The sequence below is a fragment of the Tinamus guttatus genome, unplaced genomic scaffold (assembly GCF_059628265.1).
Source record: "Tinamus guttatus ecotype Peru unplaced genomic scaffold, ASM5962826v1 Tinamus_guttatus_pri_ptg000861l, whole genome shotgun sequence".
NCBI classification, from domain to species: domain Eukaryota; kingdom Metazoa; phylum Chordata; class Aves; order Tinamiformes; family Tinamidae; genus Tinamus; species Tinamus guttatus.
The window spans coordinates 219,789-235,683 of NW_028289395.1; the positions used below are offsets into that span (position 1 = coordinate 219,789).

The window sequence follows — 15,895 nt, forward strand, 5'->3', positions numbered from 1 at the left end:
ATGTCGCGGAAGAAGGCGGCGCGCAGCAAGGGCGGCGGCGCCGCGCCCTCCTCCGCGCTGCCGCCGCCCGCCGCCGCCGCCGCCACGGGGCCCGGCCGCCCCCCCGCCGCCGCCGCCGCCCCCCGCAACGGCCCCGCGCGGCCCTCGCTGAGCAGCAGCGGCGAGTTCTACGACGTGGCCTTCAAGGTGCGTGCGGAGCCGGCAGCCCCCGGGCCCCCTCCCCTCCCCGGCCCCCGCCCGTGCCGCGGGGCACGCGATGCCCCGTGCTCGGCCGCCTTCACAAACGGTAATTTGATTTGTTTCAAGAATCAGTATTTTATTTTTTTAACCCTTAATGCCCCCGAGCGCTGCCCAGGGGGGCTGCTGAGTGTCATCAGCATCGTCACAACCCAGCCGAGGACAGGCGACTGCAAAGTTGCACCAGGGTGTCCTGTGCTAAAAATGTGTGTTTTTTTTGTTTATTTGGTTTTTTTTGCCTTTTTTTTTTTTTTTATCCCTGACACCGCCTTTCCTGGGGGCTCCTCTGCAGAAACAGGCTGGGAGCATCGCGGGTCCCCAGCCCGCGCCAGCTCCTGGCTGCTGCTTCCCCCACCGGCCGCTCCTGCTGGATTCGCTTTGCCCCAGGGCAGCGCCTGGCATAAAAACCATTTAAATTCAGTCACGGGCTGGTGACTTACAGAAGGATAATGGCAGCCTGCTGGGGGAGATGTAATCGCGTCGCCGGGGCGCTGCCTGCGGGCTGGTTACGCAGCCCGGCTCTTTCCCAGCCGCCGGAGCTGCCGTCCTGGCGAGCCCCGCGGGACCGTGCGGAGCGGGAGCGCCGGTGGCCGAGACCCCGGCCCTTCCATGCGATTCGTTTCCCTGAGAATGAGGGACCTCCCGTGCTGCCGGGCGCCGGCCGTGTGGAGGTCCAGGTTGCTCTGGTGGGTTCCCGTCAGCAAACGCTGCTTTTCCCCCCGCTTCGCAGGTGATGCTGGTGGGCGACTCGGGGGTCGGCAAAACCTGCCTGCTGGTGCGGTTTAAGGACGGCGCTTTCCTCGCGGGCACCTTCATTTCCACGGTGGGAATCGACTTCAGGGTAAGTGGCCGCTATCGGCTTCGTTAAACCCGGCGGCTCCCGACACCCCGCTGCTCCCAGGGCCCCGCGGCTGCGGGATTCAGCAGGTCGCTGAGGATTATTGCACAGAGCGATAACGAAACGTCTCTCCAAACGCTCCAAAAAACCATCACCCTGTTCCCTGTGCGGGAGGCAGCTGGATCCCCTTCGGGATGGCATCTCGGGTGGCCGCAGCGGCGCTGGGGGAGGCGAGAGGAGTCGCTCCCTCCCGCGCGGTGCCGGCAGCACCAGCTGCTGCTCCGTGTCGTCCTCGCCGAGGACAAAGTCCAGGTCTCTGCCAGGCACCTTCCTCCGCTGCTACTTGCCCATTTCCCGGGTAACTGCAGGTGCTGCCTCTGCCTTCGCGTGCTGCCCACTGCGAGCAAGTGTATAGGGACCGCACATCTGGCCACATAAAATAGTCCCCCCAGCAGCTTTCATTCTTTTTAGAACCTTAAAACAAGACACAGAGGGGATTGCTGTGAGGGGCCTTGCAGCAGAGCCGTGTTGTGATGCTGTAGGGATGTGCAGACGCGGCTGTCAACAACAGCAGAATCCTGCTCTTATCTGAGATGTGAGTGAGAACACACAGTGTGGGAGACAGTTCCAGCGAACCGGGAGGGTGCAGCAGAGCCTCCCGCAGGCTTAGGGAGCAGGGGCTGCTCTTTCCTCCTCGTGCAGAGCTGCTGTCCGTGGGTCTTGCTCATTTGCGGGCTGTGCAGATGGTGCGTTTGGACGAGAGCTGCTCTTTAGAGAGGGGGACGCACGAGCGAGCGCGGCGCTTCCCGTGGGAGCAGCGGGCGACGGAGCCGGCCCGGGAGCCGGCGCCCTGCGGGTGTCCCTGAGCCCCGAGCAGCAGCCCTTGGGTGTCCGGGTGCTCCGTGTTGCTGCTTTTCTCCAGGGAAAACCAGCGCTGGGAGCGAGGCGGCTCCGCACGCCTCGGCAGCCGCTCCCGGCGCCCGCGCTCTCCGGATCCGGCTGCCGCCAGGGCAGGGAGCGGCGCTTCCCCATTATCCCCGTTTCCCGGGAGCGTGCTGCTGATAAGAGATCTCGGAGCTCAAAGAACGGCCGTGTGCCGGCGCGGGTGACACGGGCGCCTCGTGTTGGCGCAGAGTGAGCCCTGGCGCCGGCGGGAGTGCGGCTCCGTGCCCGGCTCCCGTGCCCGCTCCCGTTCCCTGCTGTGAGAGCCGTTTCACTCCCAACAACGAGCAGCCTGCGGGTGGTTGTGTCGTTTTGTTGTCTATTTAAGAAGTAATAGCCCAAAGAGAGGAGACTCAGGTAATAAAAATGGCATTTTGCTCTTGTAAGAGCTGAAGAGGGACTTGTTTTAGTGCCTCTGGAGTCAGAGTCGTTGAAGGTTTTCTGTATTTCATGGTGAGAAGAGAGAAAAGCATCGATGCTTTAGAGTTTACCCCGTTCTGGCTCCTGGCTGCGCGTGGGTTGGAGCCGGGCGGGAGGAGCGGGACCACCGGAGTTTTCCCATCCCCTTCGGTGCCGTGCGCGTCCCCGGAGGGTGACACGGAGCGAGCGGGAGGCGCGCGGAGGCCGCCCCTCGGCTCCGCTCTGCAAGGGCTGGGATAAAGTGGAGACCCTGAGCTCTGTTCTGCTGCCCGTGGAGCATCCCACGGAGCATCCCACGGAGCATCCCGCGGAGCATCCCGTGGAGCATCCCGCGCCACGCGGCGGGTTTTACAGCCGTGCGGGAGCGGGGAGGACGCGCGGGGCGGTGAGGAGGGCGCAGCCGCCGGCAGCTGTGCCCTGGTGTCCTTGTGGGAGCCGCGGTGGCCTCCCAATGTCCTGGGGTCCAGGCACTGCCGTGTGCACCTGGACGGACAGGCCGGGATGGGGAGGGATGGAAGGGGAATGGGGCTGCCTCCCTATGGAGGAACCGCGAAGCAGTGAAACGAGTTTGTCCGGCCCCAAGGGGCGGTCACAGGCTGCAGCCTGGGTCAGGCTGTGTGAGCGCCGCAGCGCGAGCGGGCGCTGCGCGGGCAGGAGGAGCCGTGCGGGGCGCTGCAGGGTCCCTTGCAGCGACTCACGGCTTGTGAGAGCTGCGGGAACGCGCCGGCATCGGTGCAGCCGGCATCGCCGCAGCCGTGATCACCGCAGCCAGCATCGCCGCGCGCCCAGCGCTGCAGCACCCGTGATCCGCAGCCGAGCCGAAAACCTCGTTGGCTCCCGGCGTCCCCAGCACCGGACAGGAGCACCCGGCGCTGATGCCCGTCCTGCGGAAACGCTCCCTCTGCGCGTCTCCCACTTCCCCGGGGCTCTTCTCGGTGTCTCCGATCTTTCCCTTGGCCGCTTTCTCCCATCAGGGTCCTGGAGTCGCTCGTCAGCTGGTGTACGAAGAGCCCCGTTGTGGTGCGGGGCTGGTAAAAGAGATGAGGGAGGGCTCAAAGCTCCGGGAAAATGAAGGTGGTTTCTCCTGTGTGTAGCCTTTGGTACAGAGCGATCCCGCGGGTTGCAACAGCCTTGGTTAAGTTACGAAATCAGCGCCGTAATTTTGTACAAGGGTAATTACATGGTATTTCAGCTGTTCTTAAAATGAAAAGCGTTTTATTACTGATTGCAATGATTGATACTGAGGGCAGTCTTCAAATCCTGTGACTTATTGACCAGAGGGCCGGAGCGGCGGCTGCCGAGGAGCAATCCCGTTAGGGTTCCTTCGCCTCCGCGGTGAGCGCGTACGGCAGGTTACACAACCAGGGAGATCAGCTGCGTGCCCTAAAACTTGGTATTATCGTGTGTGCAAAGCCCCAGTAACCTCCTTAGTGCACGGGAGTCGTTTCATGATCCCGCGTCCCGTCTGCGCTCGGGTTTTGGAGCGTGTCAGACCATTAGGGTCGCACAGGCTGCGCTCACGGCCGGAGCAAAGCGGAGTGAATAGAAAGCCATTCAAAATTAATCTGGCATTACGGTTCCTAATGGCCTCCTAGCGCCTTCTTTTCTTTTCCTCCCTCTCCGCCTATCGCTTTATGTTACGGAGACCCTCTGGTTGTTTGCAATGGTCTCGTAAGAAAAGGGTATCATCGTAAATAAATTTGGAGAATGGAATGATGCTAGGGAAAAACTGCATCAAAATGGTACCTGTTCACATCCCTGTCTGGGTGCGCATAGCCTTTTGTGGGTTTTTCCTCCTCAGCACACAGATTTTTGCAGCAGGAGCGTTTTCAGCTCGTCAGGAATCCTGCGGCTCCGGGCTTTGGGAGCAGGATGCAGGATGCTCAGGAGCACCAAGCCGCCCACCGGGGCACATGCCAGGCAGCTCCGTGTGTTGTCTACGCTCACGAGCAGCTTCCTGCAGCCGCAAGGGCTGGAATTGCTGTTTTCCCCCCGTTTGCCCTGGTGTCGGTGCCAGCGTGACGCTGGGGTGACTCGGGGCTCCCCAGCCTTCACTGGGGGTTGAAGAACCCGCTGGGCCCCTCGCGGCCGGGACCTCGGCGTGTTTGTGCCCGCACGGGACCCTGGGCTCGCCTGGCGCGCTCGGTCCCTCCAGGTGCTCGTTGGCTTGGGCAGCCTTCGCCGTGCGGGAGCGTGTTGGGCTGCAGGGCGCCCAGGAAGGGCCGCGCTGCAGCCGCCGCAGCAGAAACCTGCGTGGAGGCCGCGGCTGCGCCCCGCTCCGCGGGCCTGTCCTCGGGACACGGATTGCAGCGCGTCCCGGGGCCGCAGCTCCCGCGCCGCGGGGCTCTGCGCTGCCGCTCGGGACCTGCAGAGTCGCTCGAGGTGAGATTATTGCGCTGATTGGACCCAAAATGAGAAGGACAGGGAAAGAAATGACGCTGAGGTCCTTCTCCTTGCACAGAGGCGCTCACGGCGGATGGTGGAGCGCGCGCAGCCCGGGAGAGCCAGCTCCGGCTCTGACCCTCGGCAGTCCGCGCTGGTTTCCTGGGAAATCTCCGCTCTGCGCTCGGGGGGACGGGCGCTGCGCCCGCGGGAATCGCGCTGTATGCCTGGCTGTGCCGCACCGGCGCGGGCACTCCGTAATTAAAAGCTGTCACCGTGACCCTGGGCTTTGAGGACGCTCGATCGCTTCGCGCCCCTGCCCTTCGCGGCTGCAGTCACTAGTGGGTGATGCGGTATTTTGCCTGAGAAACGTGTCGCAGCTCTGTTTGTTTTTCCATGGACGTGTGTGCGAGCGAGGAGAGCTGGCCTTGCCTGCAGCTCTGCACTGATGTTTCCCCGTTCCCTGCATCCCGGCTGCGCGCGTGGATGCTCCCCGTGGGCTCATCCTGTGCCTGGCCCTCGCCGCCGGCTGCGCGGGGCTCGGCTGCCAAGCGCTGCCGGAGCCTCCTGCTCGCGGCTCCTCGTGTTTTATTCATGCTCCTCTGGCTCTCGCCTTTGGAAAAACCGCGCGCCTCGTGGGCTCCGCTCCTGCAGCGCGCCGTGAGCAAGGGAGCGCCTGGCAAGCACCCAGCGAGCACCCAGCGAGCACCCAGCGAGCGAGCGCCCGGCAAGGGAGCACCCAGCGAGCACCCAAGGAGCACCCAGCAAGGGAGCGCCCGGCAAGGTAGCACCCAACGAGCACCCAGCAAGCACCCAGCAAGGGAGCACCCGGCAAGGGAGCACCCAGCGAGCACCCAAGGAGTACCCAGCAAGCACCCAGCAAGGTAGCACCCAGCGAGCACCCAAGGAGTACCCAGCAAGCACCCAGCGAGCGCCCGGCAAGGGAGCACCTGGCAAGGGAGCACCCAACGAGCACCCAGCAAGCACCCAGCAAGGTAGCACCCAGCGAGCACCCAACGAGCACCCAGCAAGGGAGCACCCAGCGAGCACCCAACGAGTACCCAGCAGGGGAGCACCCAGAAAGCACCCAAGGAGCACCCAGCAAGCACCCGGCAAGGTAGCACCCAACGAACACCCAACGAGCACCCAGCAAGCGCGCCACCCGCCATCCCCGCAGCTTCCCGCGGGGCAGGCGGCAGGGACCGGGATTGCTGCTTGGAGCGGGGATGCTCGAGTCGCTGTGGGCCCGTGCACGGGACGCGCCGTGGGGAGCGCGCCGGCCCCGGGGCCTCCCTGGCAGGCGCTCCCACGCGTCTCCCGACGCTCCTCGTCGTGTTTCCTGCCAGGAAAACCCGAGCGCGCCCGTCCCGCGGCCCTGCTCGCTGCCCGCGCTCGGCCGCGCGTCCTTGGCGAGCGGAGGGCCCTGCTGGTTGCTATGGGGATGGGCGCGGGAAGGAGCCGCCGCGCGGGCTCTGCGCCGGAGCGCCGCGTCGCAAACCCGGGCGGGCAGCGCGGTCCAGCCCTGAGCAGGGCCCGCATCAGGATGGAGCTCTCCCGAGGAGCAGCCTGTTCCTGCAGCCTGGCGGGGCACGGAGTGTTTTTAACCCTGGCTAAGCAGCAGCTCGTTGCCTCGAGGGACTGCAGAGCCTCTCCAAAACAGCAGCGAGTGCTTCATGTTTATGCATGTGCGCGAGAAAACGCTTGTGCGCAGCGGCAGCGAGGAGCCTCCTCGGGCTCGGAGGAGGCGACGGGCAGCGGGATGGCCCGGGGTTGTCCCTGCAGCGCGCGGTGGAGCTGGCCCTGCTGCGCCAGCCCCCGTCTCCCTTCAACCGGGGTGCGAAGCGGCCGTACGGCCGCTTCGCACCCCGGTTGAAGGGAGACGGGGGCTGGCGCGGCCAGGCCGTTCCCGCAGCTCCCATGGGACCCACGGGCCTAATTGCCCAGGCTAATTGCCCCCGGCTCCATGAAGAGTTAAGCGGAGCCTTGGGCTGGGGATGCTGCTTGGCACCGGTCCGGCCCTCTGCTGCTCGGGACTCCCCGGCTCCCTCGGTGCTCCCGGGAATGAGCCCCGGGACAGGGGCTGCGGGTCCCTCCGCCGTGGACCCTCGCCAGGGCGCCGGGCCGGCCGCCTCGGTGCCGTTCGCTGCAGTTTCCTTGAGGCAGCGCTTCCTCCGCCGCGTTAACGTGCTGGGTATGTAAATGTGCAGCAATTAACGTGAGAGGCGCCTGGCAACGCCTAAAATAACCTTGTTCCCGAGCGAGCGCTAGCGCGTGTGCTGCTGCCCGCGGAGCTGCACGTGCGGCCGGCGCTCCGGAGGGCACGAGTGCGGCCCGGGACCCGCGTGCGCATCCCCATGGGCACCCCGGGTGCTGCCGCCAGGTCTGGCAAAGCGGCTGCCCATGGGAGCAGCTCCCTGCACCCCTGGGTCCCGTTGGATGTGCAGAGAGGTTGCCATGCACGCCGCAGCAGGATGTGCATTGCAACGGGGTGCATGCTGCAGCGGGGTGCACACTGCAGCGGGATGTGATGCACGCTGCAGCAGGATGAGCACTGCAGCAGGATGTACACTGTGGTAGGGTTCAATGCACGCTGCAGCAGGATGTACACTGCAGCAGGATGCACGCTGTGGCAGGGTTTGATGCACGCTGCAGCAGGATGCCTCCGTGAGCACCAAAAGCCCTTGTGATCCTGCGCTGCCGCCGATTCAGCAGCTTCCACATGCCGGGGAAAACGATGGACGGATTTGGGATGGTTCGGACAGCGGCGCGTCCGGAGCGGCGCTTCCCGGCACCCTGTGATCCCCGGGAACGTTGCGCTTCTTCAGCTGCCCGGCTGAGAGACCCTTCTCCAAGACGAGAGCTGGTTGGATCCAATCGGCACCCCGGAGCGGCTCCCGTGCCGCAGAAACGGGCCGGGGCCGGCGCTTTAGTGCGCTTGTACCAATTACCGAAAATCTGATTATGGCCCCTGCGCTGCTCTTATCTCCCTAAGTTTTCCTCTAAGGATTCAGCTGCTCCCGCAAGAAGAAACCTGCTGTGGAGAGAGCCCTCCGGTGCTCCAGCTGCAGGTGAAGGATGAGCGCGTCTGTGCAGCTGCGTGGGAAAAGGCTACGGGTTGATTTGCTGGATCTTGGGGGGATTTTTGGGGCTGAGCAGTGCTGTTCAGCAAGGCTGCTCGTCTGCCCTGGGTGCTCCGTCACCGCCGTGCCTGCGGGGACGCGGCAGCCCAGACCCGGCGTGGATGGTGGGTGGATGGCAGAGCGATCCCGGCAGCCTTGGGCGAGTTCTCTCCTGTTTCGGTGCCAGCTCCATGCCCCGGAGCAGCCCGAATTCCGCAGGCTCCTGGTGGAGGCTTTTGGGGCTCAATCCTGGCCTCGCCAAGGTGCCGAGCACGGAGGCGCTGGGGACATCGGGTGACACCGAGGCGGGCGGCAGGCGATGCCGCCGCAGTGACGGGAGCGCTAAACAGAGCGCAACACCCCGACAGGGCCTGGCTGCCTTAGCATAAAGATTGCTGCAAGGCTTTATTTCCCCCAGGAGCAGAGCACACAAGTCTGTGGCATTAACTGAGGAGCTGTTTTTCCTGCTCGCAGCATGGGCGGGCGCCCTATGCGCGGTGAAGGACAGACGGCGTCGCCGCAGACGCGCTGCAAAGCTCCTGTCCCGCTCTGCTCCGCGGCGCGGCCTCGAGGAGGAAGAGGAAGGGAATATTGAGCACCGAGTCGCTTAGCGTGCGTCTTGGCACGGGTCTGCGTGAGCCATCGCTGCCCCTTTGCTGCCTGCTTCAGAAGCGAGCAGGGATATTTTTAAAAATCCCCGTTCTGATGCAGAGGGAAGGCTCGGGCGGGTGAGTAACGCAGCGGGGCTGGCGGCGGGTGCGCTGCGAAGCGGAGCGGGGCTTCGGTGGAGAAAAGCATCATCCCAAGCAGAGCCTTTTTGCCCCCAGTCCGTCCCCAGGACATGAGGTGCTGGTGGGAGAGCTGAATTTCCCCCAGAAGAGCAAATGTTCCCCTTCACTGCGCTGTTGTGAACGTGCTGCGCGCTGGAAGGTGCCGCAGCCGCCTTCCCGGGCTGCGCCCGAACAGCCCTGTGCCTTTTCTTGCATTATTTCCCCGCTGCATCAAAAACACCCCATCTGCCACCTTTAGTCTCGCAGGACTGAGCTTCTCGGCCCCGCTTTGCCCGCGGGAGGGGAGTTGGGGGCTGTTTTCCTGCTTTCCCAGCAGGATGGCTGCTTTTCCAGCCCGGCTCGCTGGCCTGCGCACGGGAGACCTGGGCGCTTTTGGGCAGCATCCCGCTCTTTTGGGCAGATTTCCACATTGATCCTTAATCCGTTTTCTAGCTGTTTTGGGAGCCGGTGCTGTATTTGCCCACCCGTGTGCAGCCCTCGGCGGCCCCGCGTGCCCTTGGGCACCGTGTCCCGGCGGCTGTGCCCTCCTTCGCGTGTCCCCGCGCTGCGGAGCGGAGCGCCGGCTCCTCCATCGCATTCAATTCACATTAAATGACGAGTCCCCGTTTGAGCTAATTAGTTTCAGCGCGTGCTGGGTCACCGCAGCAGCCTTGTCCCGTCCTTGCAAGGATGCTAAAGGTGACACTGGCCTAACCCGGAGCGGTAGAAGCACCCGCGGGGGCTGTTCTGCGCACACGGGAGCTCCTCATTTTAGCTGCGTCCTGCACGTGTGCCAGGAGCGGGGCTGCTCTTTTCCCCCTCCTTTTGAACCCTGGAGTGGTTTCAGGAAACAGCTTCTCGTTAGCCAATATAATCGCGCACCAAGTTAATTCATGCCTCCAATTTAATTTTTAGGGCTTTAATTAAGGAGCTAACGCGCGGAAAGCTGCGGAGAGCGGTGGGTCGGCGCGGGCTCCTGCGGCCGGGCAGGATGCAGCAGGGCTGGAAGGTCAGCGCTGCCTGCGGAGCCGGATCGGGGCCGGGAGCGCGCGTCTCCCCCGGGATTCACCCGTGGAGCCGGATCGGGGCCGGGAGCGCGTGTCTCAACCGGGATTCACCCACGGAGCCGGATCCGGCACAGGAGCGCGCGTCTCCCCCGGGATTCACCCATGGAGCCGGATCGGGGCCGGGAGCGCGCGTCTCCCCTGGGATTCACCCATGGAGCCGGATCGGGGCCGGGAGCGCGCGTCTCCCCTGGGATTCACCCGCGGAGCCGGATCCGGCGCGGGAGCGCGTGTCTCCCCTGGGATTCACCCGCGGAGCCGGATCGGGGCCGGGAGCGCGCGTCTCCCCCGGGATTCACCCGCGGAGCCGGATCCGGCGCGGGAGCGCGCGTCTCCCCCGGATTCACCCGCGGAGCCGGATCGGGGCCGGGAGCGCGCGTCTCCCCCGGGATTCACCCATGGAGCCGGATCCGGCACAGGAGCGCGCGTCTCCCCCGGATTCACCCGCGGAGCTGGATCCGGACCGGGAGCGCGCGTCTCCCCCGGATTCACCCGCGCCGGCTCCCAACAGCCAGACCTCGGGCACCCCGGGCAGCGGCGCCCAGGCCCCCTCCTCTCTGCACCTCCAGGTTTTAATTAGGCGCTCGTGTTCCCTCCTCGCTCACGATGTAGGTCAGCGGTAATTAGAGCAAATCCTGCTGCCTTGTGCTGTTAATTACCTGCTCCAGCGGTTGGTCCAGCGGTGCCGGATGCTGCCCCTGCTCAGGGCACCGGCGCTGGGTCACGTTTAGGGTGCACAAAAAGGCCCTGGCGGAGCGTTATTTATCTATCTTGAATCAAGTAGCGAGGAATGAAATATTCAGCAGGACTGGCCGGTCCTGCTGCTTGCGCGCGGCGGCGGCTGCCGAAGCTCCTTTCTCGCTTCTGTTCCCATCTCCGGGGTCAGCCGGGAGAACAGCTGAGCGGAGGGGCTCGGGCAAGAGCGGCACTGGGGCCAGCGCAGCCAGCGAGGGCACTGGGGACCTTGGGGACCCCTCCGGGCCCTCCTGCCTTGGCAGAGCAGGGGGCAGCCCCTGCGCTCGGCAGCAGCGTCCGTGTCGGGAGGAGCGGGGCCTCGGCTGCCCGCGGCCCTGGAGGGCACCGACCCCGTCCCGTTCGGGCACCGCAGGGTTGGGAAAACCCGCACTGCCCGCGGGCCTGGGGACGGAGCGACGGCGCATGGAAAACGAGGAAGGAGACGAGCAAGGGGTGCCCATGGGAGCAACGCGCGGAGAGCGGCAGGACGAGCAGCGACGTCCAGGCTGCGAGCTGTGCATGGGGGAGCTCCCGCTGCGGGAGCTTGGAAAGGGGCAGGAATCCAGCCAGGGCTCCGCAGGGAGCACAGGAGCTGCGGGAGCTTGGAAAGGGGCAGGAACCCAGCCAGGGCTCCGCAGGGAGCGCAGGAGCCATGCGGAGCTGCGGGAGCTTGGAAAGGGGCAGGAACCCAGCCAGGGCTCTGCAGGGAGCGCAGGAGCCGCGCAGGGCCGGCCGCGAAGGCGCCGCCACCGGGATCCCTCTCCATAGCCCGGCCGCCGCGGGCCCCGTGCAGCGCTCACGTCTCCCTCCTCTCTTGCAGAACAAGGTGCTCACGGTGGACGGGGTGAAGGTGAAGCTGCAGGTGGGTGTCCCGCGCCCTCGGCGGCTCCGGGGCCCGCGCGTCCCCACCGAAACGCTCTGCGCTCCCCCGAGACGCGACTGCTCCTGCAGCCTCTGCAACAGGAGCTACGTAATGACATTAGTGCTGCTCTTCCCCCCATCGGAGCGCGGCCCTCTGGAAACACATCGCTGCATTAAAATCTGATCGATTAAATTAGCGGGTCCCCACGCGTCCATCTGGAGGATGGAATTTCCAATTAAGGAGGCCTTGCAAGCCCCTGCTCACGCGCCGGCGTCCCTGCGGTCACCAGGCCACCGAGCCAGGAGGCGCCTCGGGAGCAGTGATTGTCCTTGTCCCTTTTGCTGGGCTTGTCCCTGTAACGGGATCACAAAGAGGCTGGAGCCTGGCGCCGGGGCTGCCGTCCCGGGATGCCGCGTGTTGCTCGGTGCACGCGGCGCTTCCCAAGGCCGCTTCGCCCGTGTCCCACCTCTCTCCTCTCTTCCAGATCTGGGACACGGCCGGGCAGGAGCGTTTCCGCAGCGTCACGCACGCGTACTACCGCGACGCGCACGGTAAGGGCAGCGCCGCGGGCAGGGGCAGCGCCCGCGGCACCCCCAGCCGCAGCCCCCGCTCACAGGAGTCAGTTGCAAGCAGGGAGTTCCCTGCAGGAAGCAGCCACAAAGTGACACGGAGTTTTTGCAGCCGGAGGTGCAAATCCTGCACCGCTGAGGAATGGTTTGTGATGGAGTGAAGTGAATGTGGCTGCATTCTGCAGCGGGGACTTAGCAGGGCCTTGGCCCCGTCCTCACGTGTGGCCTTGTGTGTCAGGAGCGCAGTCACGAGCACGTAACGAGCGCTGACGACCCTTCCCTCTCTCCACAGCCTTGTTACTGCTCTACGATGTCACCAACAAGGCTTCATTTGACAACATCCAGGTAGGTGCGGTGCCGCTCGGAGACCTGTGGGCTCTTTCCAGGCTCTTTCCAGGCTCTTTCCGGGCTCTTTCCGTGCTGTTTTGGGTCATTTTCCCGGTGAGGTGTTGCAGGTGGCTCATCCCATGTGGGATGGGTAAATCCCAGCACGGAGCAGGGGGTTTTGTAAAGGAAGTGCCCCCGGCCCCACACCATGGGCTGCCCCGCCGGAGGAGCCCCTGGGCGCTCCAGGGAATGCAGCATTCCCGAAGCCGGGCTGCAAACACACGGAGCCAGCGGAGCCAGCGCGGCAGCGGCCTGTGCAGCCCAGCGGGGCGGGGAGCAATTAGCCCTGAGTAAATGGGATGTAATTGCTCCCACTGGGGACTCTGCGCGTCTCCCGCGAGCTGCCGCAGCCGTGCGCTCCCGGTGCAGATGTGGGGGACACAGGGTGGTGGGGGGGACACAGGGCGGTGGGGGGACGCTGCCACCCGGGATATTTCCCAGTCACTCCTTAGCTTGGGGGAACATGAGAGGAAGAGGCAAAGCCCTGGGGCAGGGATGGAGCCTGGCAGAGGTGCTGAGCACCTCCGCTGGGCGCGTTCCTATTTGCTCCCCGTGCCCGGGTAAATTGGGCACAGAGCCCCCCACAGTGCCAGGTTATGCTGGGTTTTCCGTGGAAGTTATCCCGTGCCTGGGAATGGGGTGGCTCCAGGAGCCGGCAGCCCCACACCGGCTTCCTCCCATGTGTTCCTCGCGGGCTGTCCCTGTCCCTGCTCCGTTGGTGTCTTCCTCGCGGGCTGTTGCTCACCCCGCTCCATGGCCGGCTCCTGTCGCTCACCCCACTCCATCGGTGCCTTCCTCGCGGGCTGTCGCTCACCCCGCTCCGTCGCCGGCTCCCGTCGCTCACCCCGCTCCGTTCCGCTCCAGGCCTGGCTCACGGAGATCCACGAGTACGCGCAGCAGGACGTGGTGCTCATGCTGCTGGGCAACAAGGTGCGTGTGGCCGGCGGGGGTCCCGGGGATCCCCCTGCTCGGGAAGGCGCCGCGGGGCCCCGCTCCTTCCCGTTCGGAGCCTGCAGCCCCCGGCCGGGCGCGTTGGCCGGCGCTCCCGGGGCTCCCGAGCAGCCGGGCTGAGCGGCAGGAACGCCGCCAACCCCCCCGGGAATGTGCAATTGGAGTCCAAGCGTCCGGAATGGAGGCTCTTGCGCTCACCCAGATCTCGTGCCCTGCCCATCCCAGCTTAGCTCCGGTTTGTCCTTGCGGGAGCAGCTGCCGTACGGTGGCTTCCCGGCCCTGCCAGCGCAGGGCAGTGACATTCGCCTCGCCGGGTCCCCCGCGGTGGAGCGGGGAGGCTCCAGCCCCTCTGGGCCGCGGTGACGAGGGCAGCGCGAGAGGAGCCCTGGGCAGCCCCAGCCCTGGGCAGCCCCTCCAGGATGCGCCTGGGGGCCTGGGGATGGGAGCAAGGATTAATCCCTGCTGAAAATAATGTGATATTTGTGCTGGGGAGCGCGGGGGCAAGGGGGGTGCAAGGAGGGGACATGAGGGGACGCTGAGCGCTGCCTTTCCAGGTAACTGGAAATTGGTTTGTTGTTGCTGTCGGTAGGTGGATTCCGCCCAGGACAGAGTGGTGAAAAGGGAAGATGGAGAAAAATTAGCCAAGGTACGTGAGGGAGCACATGCATCCGTGCACCTGCCTGTTGTTTTTGTGCTACCCACCACAGCAAGAGCTCTGCTCTCCCCGGCAGCTGGGGCTCTGCACGGGGCCGGGGGCTCGCGTGCCTGGGGACAGCCCCAGTGACACTCTGGTGTCCCCTGTGTCTCGTCCTGCAGGAGTACGGGGTGCCCTTTATGGAGACCAGCGCAAAAAGTGGCTTAAACGTTGAATTAGCCTTCACAGCCATTGCCAAGTAAGTGACGTCCCCCTGCCTGACGCAGGGGGAGTCGCGAGCCAAAATCCGCGACGCTCCGGGCGGTTTGGAAGCGGGTGGCGCTGGTGGCTGCTCCGGGTTCCGCTCCTCGCGCTGCGGGCCCCGCTCTTGGGCACAGAAATAACCTCTGTCCCCGCTTCCCGCAGGGAACTGAAGCACAGGGCCATGAAGCTGCCCAACGAGCCCAAATTCAAGCTCCATGACTATGTGAAGAAGGAAGTAAGAGGCTCGGGCTGCTGCAGATCCTAATGTGCTCGGTGCATTTGTACAGAGACTCATGCCAAGTGTTCGTGTGCCGCGCGCTCCTCGTGGACGGTGTGTGCATGTCTGCCTGTTGTGTCTGTATCTGCATCAAAGGTGAGCTGGGACGTGTGCAATGGGAGCAGCAGCAGAAACAGCCCTCGGAGGGCGGCCGCGCTCCGAGCAGCTGCCCCGGGAACGCGGCCTCTCCCGCAGCGCCGCTCGCTGCTCCCGGTGCCTCTCGCCGTAGAGGCCCAGGAGCTGCGCGGGGGCTCGGGCCTCGCCGGCTGCCAACGCTCCTCCGGGGCCACCCGCGCTCATTGGGGCCAGCCGGAGTTTCCCCGCGGTGCCACGGGGACGGCGCCGGGCACGGAGCAGCGCGGGGCCCGTTGACGTTAACGCAGCGCTGGGAGAGGCAGGGACGCAGCCCGAGTTCCCGCGTGCCGGCTCCTCCGCGCGGAGCCGAGCCCTGGGCGCGCTGCGGAGCCGCGTTCCCAAGGGAAGCGTCCCTGTCGTCGCTTGCGTGTGCGCGGAGTCCCTCGTGTTGTCACAAACCCGCCTCCGTGGAGAGTTCCCCTTTCCCGCGCAGAGCTTAGGTGTCTGTTCGAGTGAGCTCCCGAGAACATTCCTGTTGTACAGAGAATTCCTAACTGTTTATCTGTTTGATAAAGGCATTGGTTCTCCGTTACTGCAGTTTCCAGGATTTGATTGAGAAGCAATCTAACGCATTGCAGCTTATTCCGAATTCCTTAGTGTTTGCTGAGCGCCTCTGCAGCGCCGCTGTGGTCCCCACAGGCTCCGGGGACGGCCGGGCCGAGCGGAGCGGAGCTTCCCGCGCGCTTCCCACTGCTCTGCCGGGCACAAACCTGCCCTGGAGGAGGCGCTGGGCGGCCTCCTCACGCCGCGGGGATCCCAGATCCCCCCGTTCCGTTAAACCTCCCCAGAGGGGCAGTGAGGGGAGGGCTCCCTTCCCGCTGCCAGCGAAGCGGCCGCTCTAGCCACGTGGGGACTCGGCTGCGCTTTGCTCCGGGGGATGCGTGGAAAAGAGCAGCGCGCGGGAAGGGGTCCCCATGTGGAAATGGGTGGCGCGTGGGAACGGGTCCCTGCGTGGAAACGGGTCCTCACGTGGAAATGGGTGGCGGGCAGGAATGGGTCCTCACGTGGGAACGGGTCCCTGCAGGCGCCCTGCGGGAAGGGCAATGCGGGAGCAGATGGGGATCCTGATCCATGCAGAACGCGGCCCTTCCTCCTCGGTAGTTTTATGGAGAAGCGCATCTCAGTACTGCGGTTTCCAGGTGTGGATGGAGCTGGAAGCAGCGGCTCTTCCAACCATGAGGTTGTGGGTTGAAGAAGGTTTTCTGCAGGAACGAGCTGCTCTCCTGCACGGGGTCTGTCACAGGCAGCACCAGGCGTATCCTGCGGGAAGCTGCAGTTCCCGGAACGAGGCCGCCCCATCCCTCTTCCC

The 15,895-nt window shown here is 65.1% G+C and overlaps 1 protein-coding gene across 1 annotated transcript; it reads left to right on the plus strand.

Annotated features, from left to right (window-relative positions):
• On the plus strand, window positions 1-14,560 carry RAB26 (RAB26, member RAS oncogene family). The gene is made up of 9 exons (XM_088537753.1): window positions 1-186; window positions 968-1,078; window positions 11,328-11,369; window positions 11,854-11,920; window positions 12,231-12,283; window positions 13,190-13,255; window positions 13,866-13,922; window positions 14,093-14,169; window positions 14,337-14,560. Exons 1-9 carry the CDS (start codon window positions 1-3, stop codon window positions 14,437-14,439), a joined length of 762 nt encoding a protein of 253 aa, XP_088393879.1. The 3' UTR covers window positions 14,440-14,560.
• Window positions 14,561-15,895: the final 1,335 nt, after the last annotated feature.